The sequence below is a fragment of the Saimiri boliviensis genome, chromosome 1 (genome assembly GCF_048565385.1).
Source record: "Saimiri boliviensis isolate mSaiBol1 chromosome 1, mSaiBol1.pri, whole genome shotgun sequence".
In the NCBI taxonomy this organism is placed as follows: domain Eukaryota; kingdom Metazoa; phylum Chordata; class Mammalia; order Primates; family Cebidae; genus Saimiri; species Saimiri boliviensis.
Genome location: NC_133449.1, coordinates 269,968,625 through 269,985,501, shown reverse-complemented (window position 1 = coordinate 269,985,501; position 16,877 = coordinate 269,968,625). Strand labels below are relative to the sequence as shown.

Below are 16,877 nucleotides of genomic sequence, written 5' to 3'. Positions count from 1 at the left end.
AAAACTATTTCAACTGGCTTGTGGTTGTCATTGTGCCAGGGATCTCTGGGAAAGCTGACCACTGGAGATGCTTATGTTCCTACTGACTGTGAACTAGCCAGTGCTCTGTCCCACCCAGATGCCAGCCACCTCACAGAGAACCTGCCCAAAGCTGCACCGGAGCTGGGGCAGCAACTCATGACTGGTAAGATTATTTTATCATTTGTTAAACTTAAAGATAGATCGGGAATGCCCTAATAAAAGCATTATACAGGCCAGGCACGGTGCACCTGTAATCCCAGCACTCTGGGAGGCCAGGGTGGGTGGATCACTTGAGGTCAGGAGTTTGAGACCAGGCTTGCCAACATGGTGAAAACCGCATCTCTACTAAAAATACAAACATTAGCTGGGCATGGTGGTGGGTGCCTATAATCCCAGCTACTTGGCAGGCTGAGGCAGGAGAATTGCTCGAACTGGGGAGGCGAAGGTTGCAGTGAGCCAAGATGGTGCCATTGTACTCCAGCCTGGGCAAAAAGAGCAAGACTCAATATTTAAAAAAAAAAAAAAAAAAAAAAGCAATATATATGGATCATTTTGAGGGGAAAAATCTTTTATGCAAATTAATATGGAAATACTGCCTGCATTTAGCACCTTCACTAGATCATTGTGCCTGATTCAACTGTTTTCGTGCCCTGTTGAATACATCCATTCTCAGTTGACCCTTTCTACCCTTTTGAGACACCAAAAAGATGCAAGATGAATCAAAAGGATTTCCCACCCGTCATAATCTCAGCACTCTGCTTATGGAAATCAAATGCGCCGAGAAATGGCAGTGAAAACCTCCATCAAGGACGAGTGAAATGAAAGTGAAAAACTACACATAAGTGTTGATGAGAGATTAAGTAGCATCATGGAGGCAGAAATCATCTCAGCAGTTATTTAGGGGCCAGGCATGGTGGCTCATGCCTGTAATCCCAGCACTTTGGAAGGCCAAGGCAAGAAGATTACTTGAGGCCAGGAGTTCGAGACCAATCTGGGCAGTGTAGTGAGACCTTATACCTACTCAAAAAAGAAAATTGGCCAGGTGCAGTGGCTCATGCCTGTAATCCCAGCACTTTGGGAGTCTGAGGCAGGTGGATCAATAGGTCAAGAGTTCGAAACCAGCCTGGCCAACATGGTGAAACCCCGTCTCTACTAAAAATACAAAAAAAAATTAGCCAGGTGTGGTGGTATGCACTTGTAATTCAAGCTATTTGAGAGGCTGAAGCCGGAGAATCACTCAAACCCAGGAAGTGGAGATTACAGTGAGCCAAAATCATACCATTGCACTCTAGCCTGGGCAACAGAGTGAGACTCCATCTCAAAAAAAAAAAAAAAAAAGAAGTTAGGTGTGGTAGCATGTGCCTGTAATTGGTGGCTGAGACAGGATTGTTGCTTGAACCTAGGAGTTTAAGACTGCAGTGAGCTAGGATTATGCCACTACACTCCAGCCTGGGTGACAGATCTAGACCCTATCTCTAAGGAAAAAAAGAGTGTGTGTGTGTGTAGAAAGATTTGACTACCCATCCTCTAGTAGTTGTGCAAAATAATGCTATAAAACATGATTTTTTGAAATCAAGCTGAATTAAGTGACTTTGCTTCCTTGTTAGTGGAGACCTTTATTGAAAATTTGGATGTTGGTTGGGCACGGTGGCTTATGCCTGTAATCTCAGCACTTTGGGATGCCAAAGGGGGCGGATCACTTGAGGTCAGGAGTTCAAGACCAGCTTGGCCAAAATAGTGAAACCTCGCCTCTATGAAACATAAAAAAAATTAGCAGGTGTGCGCACACCTGTCATCCTAGCTACTCATGAGAGGCTGAGACATGGGAATTGCCTGAACCCAGAAGGCCGAGGTTGTTGGTCCAGCCTGGGGGACAGAGTGAGACTCAAAAAAAAGAGAGAGAGAAGGAAAATTCTGTTCTAAATTTGCACTCTGTGGTTAGGGACAGTCTTCTCAGTGGCTGGTGCTGACTGTGGTCCCACTTGTGGAGCTCTGTGGGCGTCCGGCAGTCCTTCGTAGCTGTCAGCTGGTGGTTACTGTCACAGCGCCTGCCTTCTGACTGGTTAGCAAACTACGATGCTACAGAGAAACAAGATAGCCTCACTTGATAGGGCTGACCTATAAAATAAAAAGGTGAAACCCCAGAATATCTACCCCATACCTGGACGGCTGCTCACAGAAAAAATACAGGCCCCTGATGTCTTTGTTCTGCGATCCGAGGCTCTTTGTTCCTCAGTCCCTGATGAGGCTGTTACTGTGGTTTCTGGTTTGTCTTTTGGGTTCAGGGTCACTTGCTGAACAAGCACAAGTATTTTTTGGTTAGCAGTTTGACTTTACTGCAAAGTGCGTTAAAAAGGGTTTTATTTAAGGGAGATGAAGTTACATGGAGGCAGTCTTCAGTGTCACATTTCAAAGTAAGGCTCCCTTTGAGGCCAGCATCTTCAGACGTTTGAAGAGTGCTTGTTCTACATAATGGATTTCTGGGAGTTTTCTTGGAATCCAGATTTGCTTTGGAATGGAAGAGGGACAGCACGGGGCTGGTTTTTGTTCACTAAGACCAACATTTCCTATTTGCAACCTCATGCAGAAAATTCTTTCCTTTCTTGCCACTGAGGAATTTCTTATTCTAGGTAGGCCAGGTTTTGTCAATACTGCGAGTTTCATCAATGACAGAAAATGTGGTACATGTGCCAGGCGTGGTGGCTCACACCTGTAATCCCAGCACTTTGGAAGGCCGAGGCAGGTGGATCACCTGAGGTCAGGAGCTCAAGATATCCTAGCCAACATGGTAAAACCCCATCTCTACTAAAAATACAAAAATTAGCCAGGTATGGTGGCGAGCACCTGTAGTCCCAGCTACTCAGGAGGCTAAGGCAGGAGAATCGATTGAACCCGGGAGGCGGAGGTTGCAGTGAGCTGAGATTACACCAGTACATTCCAGCCTGTGTGCCAGAGTGAGACTCTGTCTCAAAGAAAGAAAGAAAACATGACACATACACACCATGGAATACTATGCAGCCATAAAAAAGAATGAGGTCCTGTCCTTTGCAGGGACAAGGATGAAGCTGGAAGCCATTCTCCTCAGCAAACTAACACAGGAACAGAAAACCAAACACTGCATGTTCTTACTTATAAGTGGGAGCTAAACAATAATAACACATGGCCACAGGCAAGGGAACAACACACACTGGGGCCTGTTGGGGGTGAGGTGGTGGTGGGAGGGAGAGCATCAGGATAAATAGCTAATGCATGCCAGGCTTAATACCTAGGTGTTGGGTTGATAGGTACGGCAAACCACCATGGCACACATTTACCTATGCAACAAACCTGCACATCCTGCACGTGTGTCTCAGAACTTAAAAAATATATATATATATATATACTGAGGGTTTGTACCTTAAGTAAGTGGGTTTCTACATGTAAGTTTCTCCTGTGTTCTAGTTAGTGTGGAGATAATTTCATCTCCCAGCCTGTGCTCCTCCCTGGAACTTTGTGCACCTCTGTGACTGTAGTGACCCCAGTGGGTGCAGGTGGACGCTTTTCTGCCTTGCCTTCTCTGGATTTCCCGCAGATAATGAGCCTTGAGAAAGGTGCAACTGTGTGTCCCTTACAGCCACTCAGCAGCCAGGGAGTGCTAGACCAGGAACTGGTTATACTTAATTAAATACAGGTAATAATAGATGTGCTGTATTTAATTAGCATGATGAAACATAATGTATTAGTTACCATTTAATTCTTTAAGGGTCATCAGGATTGATGGAGTTGCAGTGACACATTGGTGCCCTCTAGGGCTTTTGGAATGTATCTGAAATATTCAATTACCTGATCTTTAAGAGTTTACAGCTTCTGTCTCCTTTTTGGAGACAGACTATTTGGTAGATATTTCTCTTTCTATCCCAATGAAAAGGCTGTCTGTGACCAGTTGGTCCTGCTGAGTACTTGAGTGCTGGTAGCAGCTCTTCCTCCAGTGTTATTAGAAATAGCTTAGCTACTTTCCAATATGTAAGAAGGATGTTCTTCAAAACGTATCTTTTTTTTTTTCTTGGGACAGTCTTCCTCTTTCACTGAGGCTGGAGTGCAGTGGCGCAATCTCAGCTCACTGCAACCTCTGCCTCCAGTGTTCAAGCGATTCTCCTGCCTCAGCCTCCTGAGTAGCTGGGATTACAGGCGCCTGCCACCATGCCCGGCCAATCTTGTGTGTGTGTGTGTGTGTGTGTGTGTGTGTGTGTGTGTGTGTGCATGCACGCGCGCATTTTTTTTTTTTTTAAGATGGAGTCTTGCTCTTGTTGCCAGGCTGGTCCCAAACTCCCGACCTCAAGTGATCTGCCCACCTCGGCCTCCCAAAGTGCAAAACATATCTTTTTAAATTGAAATATCCAAAAATGCATAAGTGATCAAAAAAAGAATACCTTATCATTAAAAAAAAAAAATCCAGCATGAGGAAGCTGAAAACAAAACGAAAAAAGGAAAATCCTCTTTAATATTCCAAAATGACCCGTACACCACATGCTGGTTAAGCACACGGGTGCACACACAGGCTGCCAGGGCTCAGATCTGAGCTCCAACATCTGACGAGGGAAGGGACCTTGGATCTGTCACTGTTGTCCTAAGTTACTCACCTCATGGGGTTGTTGAGGAAGAATCAGTGACATTTTCATGTGTAGTATTTGGAACACAATCTACTACCTAATATGTTGACTAAGTTATATTATGCGTGTATGTGATTTTCCTTAGAGAAACACATATACATGTCTATATCTGCCTAGTATATAATACACATTCAGTAAGGGGTGTGTGTGTGTGTGTGTGTGTGTGTGTGTGTGTGTGTGTGTATACCTACACACGTGATTTTCCTAAGAAAGTATTAGAAAGGAATACAAATCAACTTGCTGTTTACACAGGAGCAAATGGCCGACCAAGACGTGTTGACTGTGAGGTCTGATTTTTACAGCCTGTTCAGCTTCCTGGCAGCACTTGACTCTGTCTGTTAAAGGGTGGCTCTTGCAAACCAGGATGAGAGGAGGTGGGAGCTGTTGGAAAAGCTGTCAAAGCTGTTGTGAGAGACTGAAGCAGTGTGGGGAATCCAGGGCCCTCACTTGTCACTAAATGTTTCACTCTGTTATAAAAGGGATACACGTTTATTCTAGAAATGTAAGAAACTATAAGTGAGAGCAAAGTTTTGAAAGATGGCATAAAAATCGCCTAAGCCCAAGAGAAAACCTCTATTAACATTTTGGCCTTTATTATTTGAGTCGTGTGTATACGAGTGCGTAGGATAACTATATCAGTCCTGTGGTTTTTTAAAATCTTTTTGCCAAAAAAAAAAAAAAAAAAAAAAAAATACTGTGGTTGGTAGTCACCAGTACCTAACAACCTTTTTAAACTCACACATCCACAGAAAATAATCTTTGAGCAGCCTGCGGGGGTCAGGGAGACTGCTGCTCAGCCCACGTGCCTGCCCTAGCAGACCGTCCCTTGCATTGGCAATGACCCGTAGCCTGCTCTAGGAAACCACACAGCAGTCCTGCAGGCCCTTCCACACCCAGCATCATGTGGAGAGGCTGCTGGGCCTGCCAGCCCACAGATGTGCCATAACGGAGTCAACTTACCTCCTATGACTGGGCATTTCGAAGATGTTTCCAGAGGAAAGGTGGTTTTGAAAGGTGACAACCAAAGTGTGACCTCATCTCCCTCAAATAAAGGCATTTTAAGTTACAGACTTTGCAGTAAAGTCCAATTGCTAACATGAATTGCCTGTTCCGGTTTATTCAGTGAACAAATATGAATTTTATTTATTTGTTTATTTTTAAGATGGAGTCTCCCTCTGTCGCCAGGCTGGAGTGCAGTGGCTCAATCCCAGCTCACTGCAACATCTGCCTCCCAGGTCGAGGCGATTCTCCTGCCTCAGCCTCCCAAGCAGCTGGGATTACAGGCGTGCATCACTACACCAGGCTAATTGTTGTGTTTTTAGTAGAGATGGGATTTCACCATGTTGGCCAGGCTGGTTTCGAACTCCTGACCTCAAGTGATCCGCCTGCCCTAGCTGATTACAGGCATGAGCCACCGCCCCTGGCCTGAATACGATATTTAAAAACAGACTTTAAATCCCCTCCTTTTGTGTCATTGCTACTGCCCCCAGTTCCCCGCCACCACTCGTATTTGGTATCAGCGGAAGCAAGACCATTATGCTTAAGGGGGAGTTCAAAAAAGGTTGAGCAGAGAAGGAAAAGAGCATGTGGGTTTGAGTCTTGGCAGGGCCCCTGGCGTTCTGCAGTGGGCTGGAAAGCTAGTACGGTCTCCATGCGGGGGGGCAGGGGGTCTCAATGATCCAACCTTGTTATTGCCAAGGGCTCTCCACACAGAGGCCAGAAAGTCAGGGTTTAGGCAGAAGCATTTGCTGTGGAGCTCGCTTCCTGGGGCGACCGCTGGCCCTGCCACCTGTGAACTCTGTGACCTCAGACACACTGCTTAACCACGCTGTTCCTGTGTCCTCATCCTTCCGATGCAGATGGTCACAGGACATACTTCAGTGTCAGGAGGAAAATTAAACGTGTGCAGCACTCAGCACAGTGGTAGTTCCTTAATTATTGGAAAATCTCTGAGTCCTAATAATTAGTTTTTTATTATTCACATAGCAACTTCAGGAGGTAAAAAAAATTTCAGATAGGCCGGGCACAGTGGCTCAAGCCTGTAATCCCAGCACTTTGGGAGGCTGAGGCGGGTGGATCACGAGGTCAAGAGATCGAGACCATCCTGGTCAACATGGTGAAACCCCGTCTCTACTAAAAATACAAAAAAATTAGCTGGGCATGGTGGCACGTGCCTGTAATCCCAGCTACTCAGGAGGCTGAGGCAGGAGAATTGCCTGAACCCAGGAGGCGGAGGTTGCGGTGAGCCGAGATCGCGCCATTGCACTCCAGCCTGGGTAACAAGAGCGAAACTCCCATCTCAAAAAAAAAAAAAAAAAAAAAAAAATTCAGATAAGATGATTTAATGTGAGAGATGTGAAAGGAACATATTTGGGGTAGAGTGGGTTTGACTTCTGAAACCACGAGCTTTCATGGAACTTCATTGTTCACTCCAACCTCAGACCCATAGTTCCTAAGAAAATAGCTTTGTTCTTTTCGATGCCAGATTTTTTTCTCTCTTGGAGATACTGTGTGTCTGAGGTGAAAGATTCGCCCAAAACTATGCAGGGCCTTACGAAAAGGCAGTTTCAGGAGTGAGTGGCTCTTGGAACCCACCTTTTAGATGACTCCCCACTGTCTACTGGCACACAACCCTTGCCCTGCCACCTCCAAAATTTTATGCTCTTTCTTGCTTCTCTGCTTTTCATTCTGTTGCTTTTTTTTTTTTTTTTTCGAGATGGAGTCTTCCTCACCTTCCTCCTCCTCTCTGGCCAAACTCCCCTTGTCAACCCCACTCAAGCACCCACCTCCTCTGTCAAGGCTTCCTGGGGTAATCTGGCTTCTCCCACTCCTCTGAATTCATCAAGACAGCCAAAGCTCCATGTAGACCTGTATCCTGGCTTTTGTGTTCTATGTGTCTTCCCCAGTTAGCCTCACCCCTGCACTAAAAAGGAAGCCTCTTGAGTTTAGCACTAAAAAGGAAGCCTCTTGAGTTTAGCACTTAGACTGTTTTACACTGAGGTACATCATGGACATCCCCCAGTGTGAGCCAGACCCACACACGATTGGCCAGATGCTGGGCCCTGCAGCATCCATACATCCATGTAGGGAACCAGCCAGAACAGCAGCCCACGTCTGCGGCTTTGCCATCAGAGGCTGAATGGCGTAGAGGGACCCAAGTGAGGGATCTCTGGTGTCTGCTGTCATAGAAATAACCAAAAGAGAGAAAAATGGGCAGATGCAAACGTTTCTTCTGCTGGCTAGTCTGACTTCTCTTAGAGCATCTAAAGCAGGGTGTTTTTTGTTAGATGTGACTACTCCATGATTTTAGAGATAAAATGAGAAAAACAAGAAGGGCCTCCATTCAGGCTACAGAATGCCTTTTTTTTAAGACAGGGTTTCTCTGTTTTTGCCCAGGCTGGAGTGCAATGGGGTGATCTTGACTCACTGCAACCTCCACCTCCTGGGTTGAAGCGATTCCCCTGCCTCAGCCTCCTGAGTAGCTGGGATTACAGGCATCCACCACCATGCCCGGCTAATTTTTTGGGTTTTGTGTGTGTGTGTGTGTGTGTGTGTGTGTGTGTAGGCAAGGTTTCACCGTGTTGGCCAGGCTGGTTTCAAACTCCTGACCTCAAGTGATCTGCCTGCCTCAGCCTCCCAAAGTGCTGGGATTACAGGCATGAGCCACCCCATGCCTGGCTTTCTGAAAAAGAAGAAAATATTTGAGATAGTTTCCAGTTTGTAATGATTGAGAGGCTGCTTTCTCATATTTTCCCTTTGATCTCCTCTACAACCTCTCTTGTGAACCTTCTGTTTACCTTCTCTACACAGGACTGGACAGCTCCTCAGGCCTCATCCCTTCCCCAGGGAAGAAGGGGGCCACTCATCCTGACCCCGGCAAGACCTCTGTAGACACAGGGCGAGTCAGTCGGCCTGAGACCCCCAGCCAGCCTGCATTGCCCAGGGTCTCCGAATACAAGGCCAGGTCTCCAGTCAGGCTCCCCCATGAGGGCAGCCACTCCCCGGGGGAGAAGGCAGCAGCTCCCACCGACTGCAGTAAGACCCAATCAGCATCAGAAGCCAGCACACCTCTCAATATCATAAGGGCGGCTGCCCTGAGGGGAGCGGGGCCCGGGGCAGAGGGAACAACACCAGCTGGTGCTGTCCTGCCACGAGACTGCCTCTCATCCTGGGAGCAGAGACAGGGAGCTCCAGGGAACCACAGCCAGGCTTTGGAAATGACAGGGACCCACGCACCTGAGAGCTCCTGGGAGCCTTCCCTGCTAGAGGGAACAGATTCTGTGTCCTCAAGGGCACCGCAGGCCAGCCTCTCCCTGCTGCCATCCACTGACAACACCAAAGAAGCATGTGGCAGTGTCTCAGGGCACTGCTGCCCATCGGGGAGTAGAGAGAGCCCCGTGATGGACATTGACAGCTTCATTAAGGAGCTGGATGCTTCTGCAGTGAAGTCTCCGTCTTCCCAGACGGGGGACAATAGCTGTCAGGAGGGCAGCACTCAAGGCCGCCTGCCAGGCGGGGCTGGAGGTGGGAGCCCCCGCCGTGCTGAACCAGTCCCGGGGGGCCAGACCTCCTCCCAGAGGAGGGCCTGGGCTGCTGGTGCCCCCCTTCACCCACAGTGGGCCTCCCAGCCTTCGGTTTTAGATTCCATTAATCCGGACAAACATTTTACTGTGAACAAAAACTTCCTGAGCAACTACTCTAGAAATTTTAGCAGTTTTCACGAAGACAGCACCTCCCTATCAGGCCTGGGCGACAGCACGGAGCCATCTCTGTCATCCATGTATGGCGATGCTGAGGATTCGTCTTCTGAACCTGAGTCACTCACTGAAGCCCCACGAGCTTCCACCAGGGACAGCTGGTCCCCTCCTCGTTCCCGGGGGTCTTTGCACAAGGAAGATCCTTTGGAGTCGGAGGAGGAGCAGATTGAAATTTGTTCCACAAATGGCTGCCCCGATCCACCCTCAAGTCCTGCTCATCTTCCCACCCAGGCTGCCGTCTGTCCTGCCCCGGCCAACGTTCTGCCATTAAAATACGGCACTGTGAGCGGGTCAGCAGCTGATTCCCGTGAGAAGGCTGCTGGCCTGCCAGGCTCATGCAGTCCAGGCCCAAACTCTTCCCAGCCGTCTTCACTCTTGGATATGAGCTCTCAGGAGCCTGAAACTCAGGCGGGCTTAAGCACTTCCCAGAACCACAGGCCCTTGTGTGCCGAAGAAACTACGGAAGTCACCAGCGCTAGCTCAGCCATGGACAAGAGTCAGCCTTCTAAAGTGGCTAGGCATTTTCACAGCCCACCCATCATTCTCCGCTCCCCTCACATGGTAAATGGTTTGGAACATGACCTGCTAGATGACCAAACGCTGAATAAATACGAAACAAACCTTACTGTGGCTGCAAATCTGTCCTTAAGTGTGGATGTCCCTAAGAATGGAGAATCTGTGTTGGAAAACCTACACATCTCTGAAAGTCAAGACCTGGATGACTTGCTACAGAAACCAAAAGTGATCGCCAGGAGGCCCATCATGGCCTGGTTTAAAGAAATAAACAAACATAACCAAGGCACCCATTTGCAGAGCAAAACCGAGAAGGAGCACTCCCTGATGCCTGCCGGAAGTCCCCACTCCAAGATTCAGATGGCGAGTTCAAGCCAAAAAAAGGGTGTTGCTGTGCCTCATAGCCCTCCGCCGCCCAAAACACCTCTGGAAAATAAGGACCCGTCTAAGAAGAGTCCGGCGGAAGTGATGCTGACGAATGGTCAGAAGCCAAAGTGTGGTCCAAAGCTGAAGAGGCTCAGCCTCAAGGGCAAGGCCAAAGTCAGCTATGAGGCTCCTGGTGCAAATGCTGTGAAGGCCGGGGGGATGGACCACAGGAAACCCTTGATCTCACCCCAGACCTCCCACAAAACGCTCTCTAAGGTGGTATCACAGCGGCTCCACGTAGCCGAGCGCGAGGAGCCCGACAGAAACCCCACAGCCCCCGCCAGACCCCCACAGGGCATACTGGAGACCAAGCCGCCTCTTGCCACCTCCGGGTCACTGAAGCCCTCCGTGTCTGACACAAGCATCAGGACATTCGTCTCGCCCCTGACCTCCCCCAGGCCTCTTCCTGAGCAAGGCACGTGGAGCAGGTTCCACGTGGCTGTCCTCTCTGAGCCTGACAGAGGTAGCACAGCCACCCCTAAGTCTCCTAAGTGTGGAGCGGACGGCAAGGCGCCCCGGGCTGACTCTGGGCTGGTGAGTCCCGCGGCATCCAGGAACGGTGTGTGCGTGGCCGAGAACAGACAAAGCGAGCAGTGCCTGACCAGCCATGTAGATTCGGCAGGCACAGCCCAGCCCAGGCTGACGGGTGAAAAAAGAGGCAGCATCATGGCCAGTGATCGCCTCGAAATAACAAACCAGCTGAAAATTGTGGAGATTTCTGCTGAGACAGTGCCAAGGACTGCATGTGGTAACAAGCCAGCTGAAAGTGACAGATGGGGAGGGTGCTTGGCCCAGGGCAACTGTCAGGAGAAGACTGAAATCAGCCTATGTCACCCGGTGGTGGAATCGTCCACAAGTCGTCTGTCCTCAGTCCCGTCTCATGACTCCCAGGTGGAGCAGGAAATGCCAGGATCATTCAGCATGGCCAAACTGGCGTCCTCCTCCTCCTCCCCTCAACTGCCCGTTAGAAGGGCAGATTCCTCACAGGGAAAGTCAAGCCTGATGTCAGACTCGCTAGGGGTGCCCAGAAACGGTATTCCAGGGGGTCCCTCAGGGAAGGACCATCCCTACTTCACCCCAAGGCCAGCGACCCGGACCTACTCCATGCCAGCCCAGTTCTCAAGCCATTTTGGGCGGGAGGGCCACTCCCCACACAGCCCGGGTCGCTCTCCTCGGGACAGCCAGGTCCCTGTGACAAGCAGTGGTGTCCCCGAGGCAAAGGCATCCAGGGCGGGTCCTCCTGGCCTGGCTAGCGGACAGGGCATATATAGTGTCAAGCCGCTGCTGGAATCATCGAAGAATCTTCCAGCCACAGATGAAGGGGGTCTCATTTCAGTCCAGGAGACGAGCCGCCTAGTCACAGACAAAATCAAAGTCACCAGAAGACACTACTGCTATGAGCAGAACTGGCCCCACGAATCTACCTCATTTTTCTCTGTGAAGCAGCGGATCAAGTCTTTCGAGAACCTGGCCAATGCTGACCGGCCAGTAGCCAAGTCTGGGGCTTCCCCGTTTTTGTCAGTGAGCTCCAGGCCTCCCATTGGGAGGAGGTCTTCCGGCAGCATTGTTTCAGGGAGCCCAGGCCACCCAGGTGATGCCGCTGTGAGGTTGTTGAGACGCAGCTTGAGTTCCTGCAGCGAAAGCCAAAGTGAAGCTGGTGCCCTCCTCCCCCAGATGGCCAAGTCTCCCTCGACCATGACACTGACCATCTCCCGGCAGAACCCTCCGGAGACCAGTAGCAAGGGCTCTGATTCGGACCTTAAGAAATCACTTGGTCCTTTGGGAATCCCCACCCCAGCAATGACCCCGCCCTCTCCCGTTAAGAGGAACAAGTCCTCGGTGCGTCACGCGCAGCCCTCGCCCGTGTCCCGCTCCAAGCTCCAGGAGCTGAGAGCCTTGAGCATGCCTGACCTTGACAAGCTCTGCAGCGAGGATTACTCAGCGGGCTCGAACACCGTGCTCTTCAAAACCGAGCTGGAGATCACCCCCAGGAGGCCGCCGAGCTCCCCTGCTGGAGGCATTTCGGGTCCTGAGAAGGGCGGGAATAGGGCCTGTCCAGGAGGAAGTGGCCCTAAAACTAGTGCTTCTGAGATACCCAGTTCAGTCCGTGATGTGGGCGAAACTGCCCAGGATCTGCCTTTTAGGAAAAGCTGGTCAGTTAAGTAAGTATCTGCCCCCAACTTTTATCTCAGATAAACTTGTTTCATTTTGGAATCGTTTCATATTTATAGAAAAGTTACAGAGATAATGCAGCGTTCCCACTTCTTACCCACTGTTGCTAATGTTCATACCTCTCATACCACAGTCCATGGGTCAAAAGTAAGAAATTAATGTTAATTTCTTACTTTAACAGAATAATACCATTCACTAAACTACAGACTTCTTCCTTCAGATTTTGCTGAATAAATTCTGCTAATATCCTTTTTCTGTTCCAGGATCCAGGATCCCACGTTGCATTTTAGCCCCTTGGTTTGCAGGGAAACGTGTTTACCAAAGAGTTGCTCTGTGGAGAGGCTGCTAAAGGACACGGCATTTAAGCAAAAGCAACATAAGAGGGGTGTGGGGGGGAAGAGAGCGTGCAGCGCAGGGGGGACTTTGGGCCTTTGCAGGTGGCTGGAGTTAAAATGGAGAATTTCTAACATATTTTAAAATATTTCACTTGAGGCCAGGCATGCTGACTCACACCTGTAATCCCAGCACTTTGGGAGGCTGAGGTGGGCAGATCACTTGAGGTGAGGAGTTCGAAACTAGCCTGGCCAACATGGTGAGACCCGCCTGGCCAGCATGGTGAGACCCTGTCTCTACTGAAAATACAAAAATTGGCTGGACGTGGTGGCAGTTGCCTGTTACCCCAGCTACTCAGGGGGCTGAGCAGGAGAATTGCTTAAAACCGCAAGAAGGTTGCAGTGAGCTGAGATTGCACCACTGCACTCCAACCTGGGCAACAGAGCTGGACTCCATCTCAAAAACAATAAAAATTTAAAAATTTCACTTGAACCTATGTATTGAATATTTTTAAATATGTCAGAAGTGTCCAATTAAGCTCCGGCATGGGTCCCACAACTTCTTGGGGGATCTCTGAATTCATAGCAATTCCCCTTCCCATTGGCAGTGAATGACATTCCTGTTCAGCACTCAGGATTTATTCTTCCATTAGTTTGGAAGTTGTGACCAAAAGAGAGTATGATGATCAGAAAATACCTGCAATATAGTGGAATGGAGATCATTTTAAATGCATCCTTATAAAATGAAGAAATTGCTTTTTTCTTTAGTGTTCTTTAAATATGTTTATGTTATTTAGTTTGGATCAACTTCTGGTCTCTGCGGGGGACCAGCAAAGATTACAGACTGTTTTATCGTCAGTGGGGTCGAAGTCTACCATCCTAACTCTCATTCAGGAAGCGAAAGCACAATCAGAGGTAAGTGAAACACAGAAAGCTCTGGAACATGAACTGCGGCCATGTGAGTGCCCAGGTTATGCCCTCCACCCCAAGTCCTGGAGAGGGAGGACTGCTTTGGGTATCGAGTTTCACAGCTTAGTCTGACTTGGGCCTCACGTGCTGCTAGCCAGCTTCAGAAGCTAGACTTTATCTTGGATGTCCAGGTGCCAGATGGGTGTCACTGCTGTTTTAATCTCCCAGTAGCAACTAGTTACCATTATCCCCACTCCTACATTTGGAGTTTGTTCGCAGAGAGTCCTCAAAGCAGAGCTGGGCATCTTGGAAATATTGCAGAATGACGTCAAGTACCTCTGTCCACCTAATTGTGGATGTAAACTAGTCAAGGGAGCCCCCTGCTGGTGAGAGAAGAGTTACATCTCTGTAGTCCTGCCCTTTTGCTGAAATAACATGAGGGTAGAGGCACTGACCTTCTTGCAGTGGAAAATCTGCGTATAAGTTTTAACTCCCTATAGAACTTACCTACTAACAACCTACTGTTGACTGGAAGCCTTACTGATAACATAAACAGTCAATTAACATATCACATACTGTCAGTATATCATATATATCATATCGTATCATATACTGACAGTATATCATATACTGACTTCTTACAACAACGTAAGTTAGAAATAATAGAATGTTATTAAGAAAATCCTAAGAGGCCAGGTGCAGTGGCTCACACCTGTGATCTCTTTGGGAGGCTGAGGCGGGCAGATCACTTGAGGTCAGGAGTTCAAAACCAGCCTGGCCAAGATGGTGAAACCCTGTCTTTACTAAAAATACAAAAATTAGCTGGGCATGGTGGTGGGTGCCTGTAGTCCCAGCTACTCAGGAGGCTCAGGCGAGAGGATTGCTTGAACTTGGGAGGCGGAGATTGCTGTGATCTGAGATTGCACCACTGCACTTCAGCCTGGGTGGCAGGCTCCCTTCACTAATACATGTTCACAGTTAGGTTATTTTATTTTTAATTGAAAAAAGAACTGCACACACACACACACACACACACACACACACACACAAAGATTAAATTTAAAAAGTTAGCCAGGAGTGATTTTTTTTCAATTAAAATAACATAAGAGAGTATGATTTTTAATTGAAAAAAATAAGAGAGTGTATTTACTATTAAGTGGAAACGGCTCATGATAAAGGGCTTCATCCTCATCGTCTTCACACTGAGTAGGCTAGAAGCGGGGAGGGGTTGGTCTTGCCGTCTCAAGGATGACAGAGGCAGAAGAAACCCCCAGCGTGAGTGGAACTGTGCAGTTTGAGCCCGTGTTGTTCAAAGGTCACCTGTAGAAGAGCATCTGAACCCTAGAGTACAAGGAATTCTAAATAAAATCTTTCAGTAAATCAGTTATGACAATAAACACTGACAGAAGAAACCACAGGTTCACATCTAAGATACTAATCTGAAGATGATAGTTTCTTGGGGCTCCATGTAGAGATTTGAACCTTAACAAATGAATATTTTCTATTTAGAGAAATAAATATGAACAATGTTTTTTTAGTGGTAGTATACCTGGGTCACTAAGTCATCTAAGAATGCTGTTCCATAAATTCAAATATCACCCAGAGGGGCTATGTGGTTTCTCAGCCAATGACCAGCCTTGACAACAAGTAAGGAGCTGGCTGGGAGGTAAGGAGAGAGGTTGGAATAGAGGAGACCATTCCCTTCCGCTTCCACTTCCTTCTGATTCTCAGCCGCTGGTTTGGGTCTGTGCAGTTAAAAAATGCCGTGACAGGAGGATCATTTGAGGCCAGGAGTTTGAGACCAGCCTCGTCAACACAGTGAGACCCCTGTGTCAACAACAACAACAAAGATTAAAAATTTAGCCAGGTGTGGTGGCATATGCCTTTAGTCCTAGCTTCATGGGAGTCAGAAGCGGGAGAATCACCTGGGCCCAGTAGTTTGAGGCTCTGTGAGCTATGTTCATGCCACAACACTCCAGCCAGGATGACAGAGCAAGACCCTCTCTCTAGAAGAAAAACAAAATGCCTTGAGACGCCAAGCACTTTTGATTTCAGTAAAAGAGGATAGCCCCTTGTCTCATTTCCTCCTCCCACTTGTTATGATAAGGAAGGGGTTTCACATGTGAAAGTCTCACTCTGAGACCGCCAGTCAAAGGGGCACAGGTGGGGTCACACTTTGCCAGGCCCCCTTTGCTCCAGACATTTTACAGTGTGAGATGAAATGTCACAGGAGAAGACCAGACTGTCCATCCAACTATGAGCAAGATGTACATCTTCAGGGACCTCAAGGCAGTATGGATGGCATGCCGAGCGTGCCCTTGGGGGCACATTCTGGGGCCTCCCTCACCTCTCACTCCTCACGTTCACCACGAGGCAGGGGTTGTGGTTTGGTGTGAAGATCATTCCTACTTTCATCAGAACCCGGCATTCTTTTCCCTTTCTTATTTGCTCACTGTCTGCAGAGGATCGGGGAGCAGGGCTTCCTCTGCCATCTTCGGTCTAGAAGTTTCCTGCCTTGCTTTTCCCAAGGAGTATGGTTTGCAGGTACTAAGAATAGAACTGCACAAAGCTATTTTCTGTGGCCTTGGCAGTGCTGTGAGAGATTAGAGCCTGAAAACAAACCCTGGTCTGACTCCAACTCACCCAAACCTTGGAGAGCTCCTGAAGGTTGATCTGGCCGCCCTGAGACTGCATTGAAGCTCTCAGAGGCAAAATTGGGCCTGACAATCAGCTTCTAGCATATCTGTATCTTTAAATACTGCTGCAAAAAATGTGAATACATTGAAAATGTGATTTAGCTTGTCCTGGAATGCAGGAGGGCCTCATTTTCAAATGTTGTCTCTTTGCTCCAGTAAGACATTTAATATCTGAGAAGTGGGCTGGGTGTGGTGGCTCACGACTGTAATCCCAGCGCTTTTGGAAGGCCAAGGCGGGCCATTCATGAGGTCAGGAGTTCGAGAGTCTGGCCAACCTGGTGAAACACTGTCTCTACTAAAAATACAAAAAATTATCTGGATGTGGTGGTGTGCACCTGTAATTCCAGCTACTCGGGAGGCTGAGGCAGGAGAATCATGTGAACTTGGGAGGTGGAGGTTGCA

At 48.3% G+C, this 16,877-nt stretch overlaps 1 protein-coding gene across 12 annotated transcripts in view; it reads left to right on the top strand.

Annotated features, from left to right (window-relative positions):
* Nucleotides 1-16,877, top strand: part of PDZD2 (PDZ domain containing 2) — a 472,221-nt gene that overhangs the window by 439,423 nt on the left and 15,921 nt on the right. For all 12 annotated transcript variants that reach the window (XM_074386830.1, XM_074386827.1, XM_074386818.1 and 9 more), the window contains 3 exons: nt 40-184; nt 8,481-12,528; nt 13,668-13,785. In XM_074386830.1, the coding sequence (XP_074242931.1) occupies nt 40-184; nt 8,481-12,528; nt 13,668-13,785 (4,311 nt within the window). The remainder of the gene's footprint in view (nt 1-39; nt 185-8,480; nt 12,529-13,667; nt 13,786-16,877) is intronic.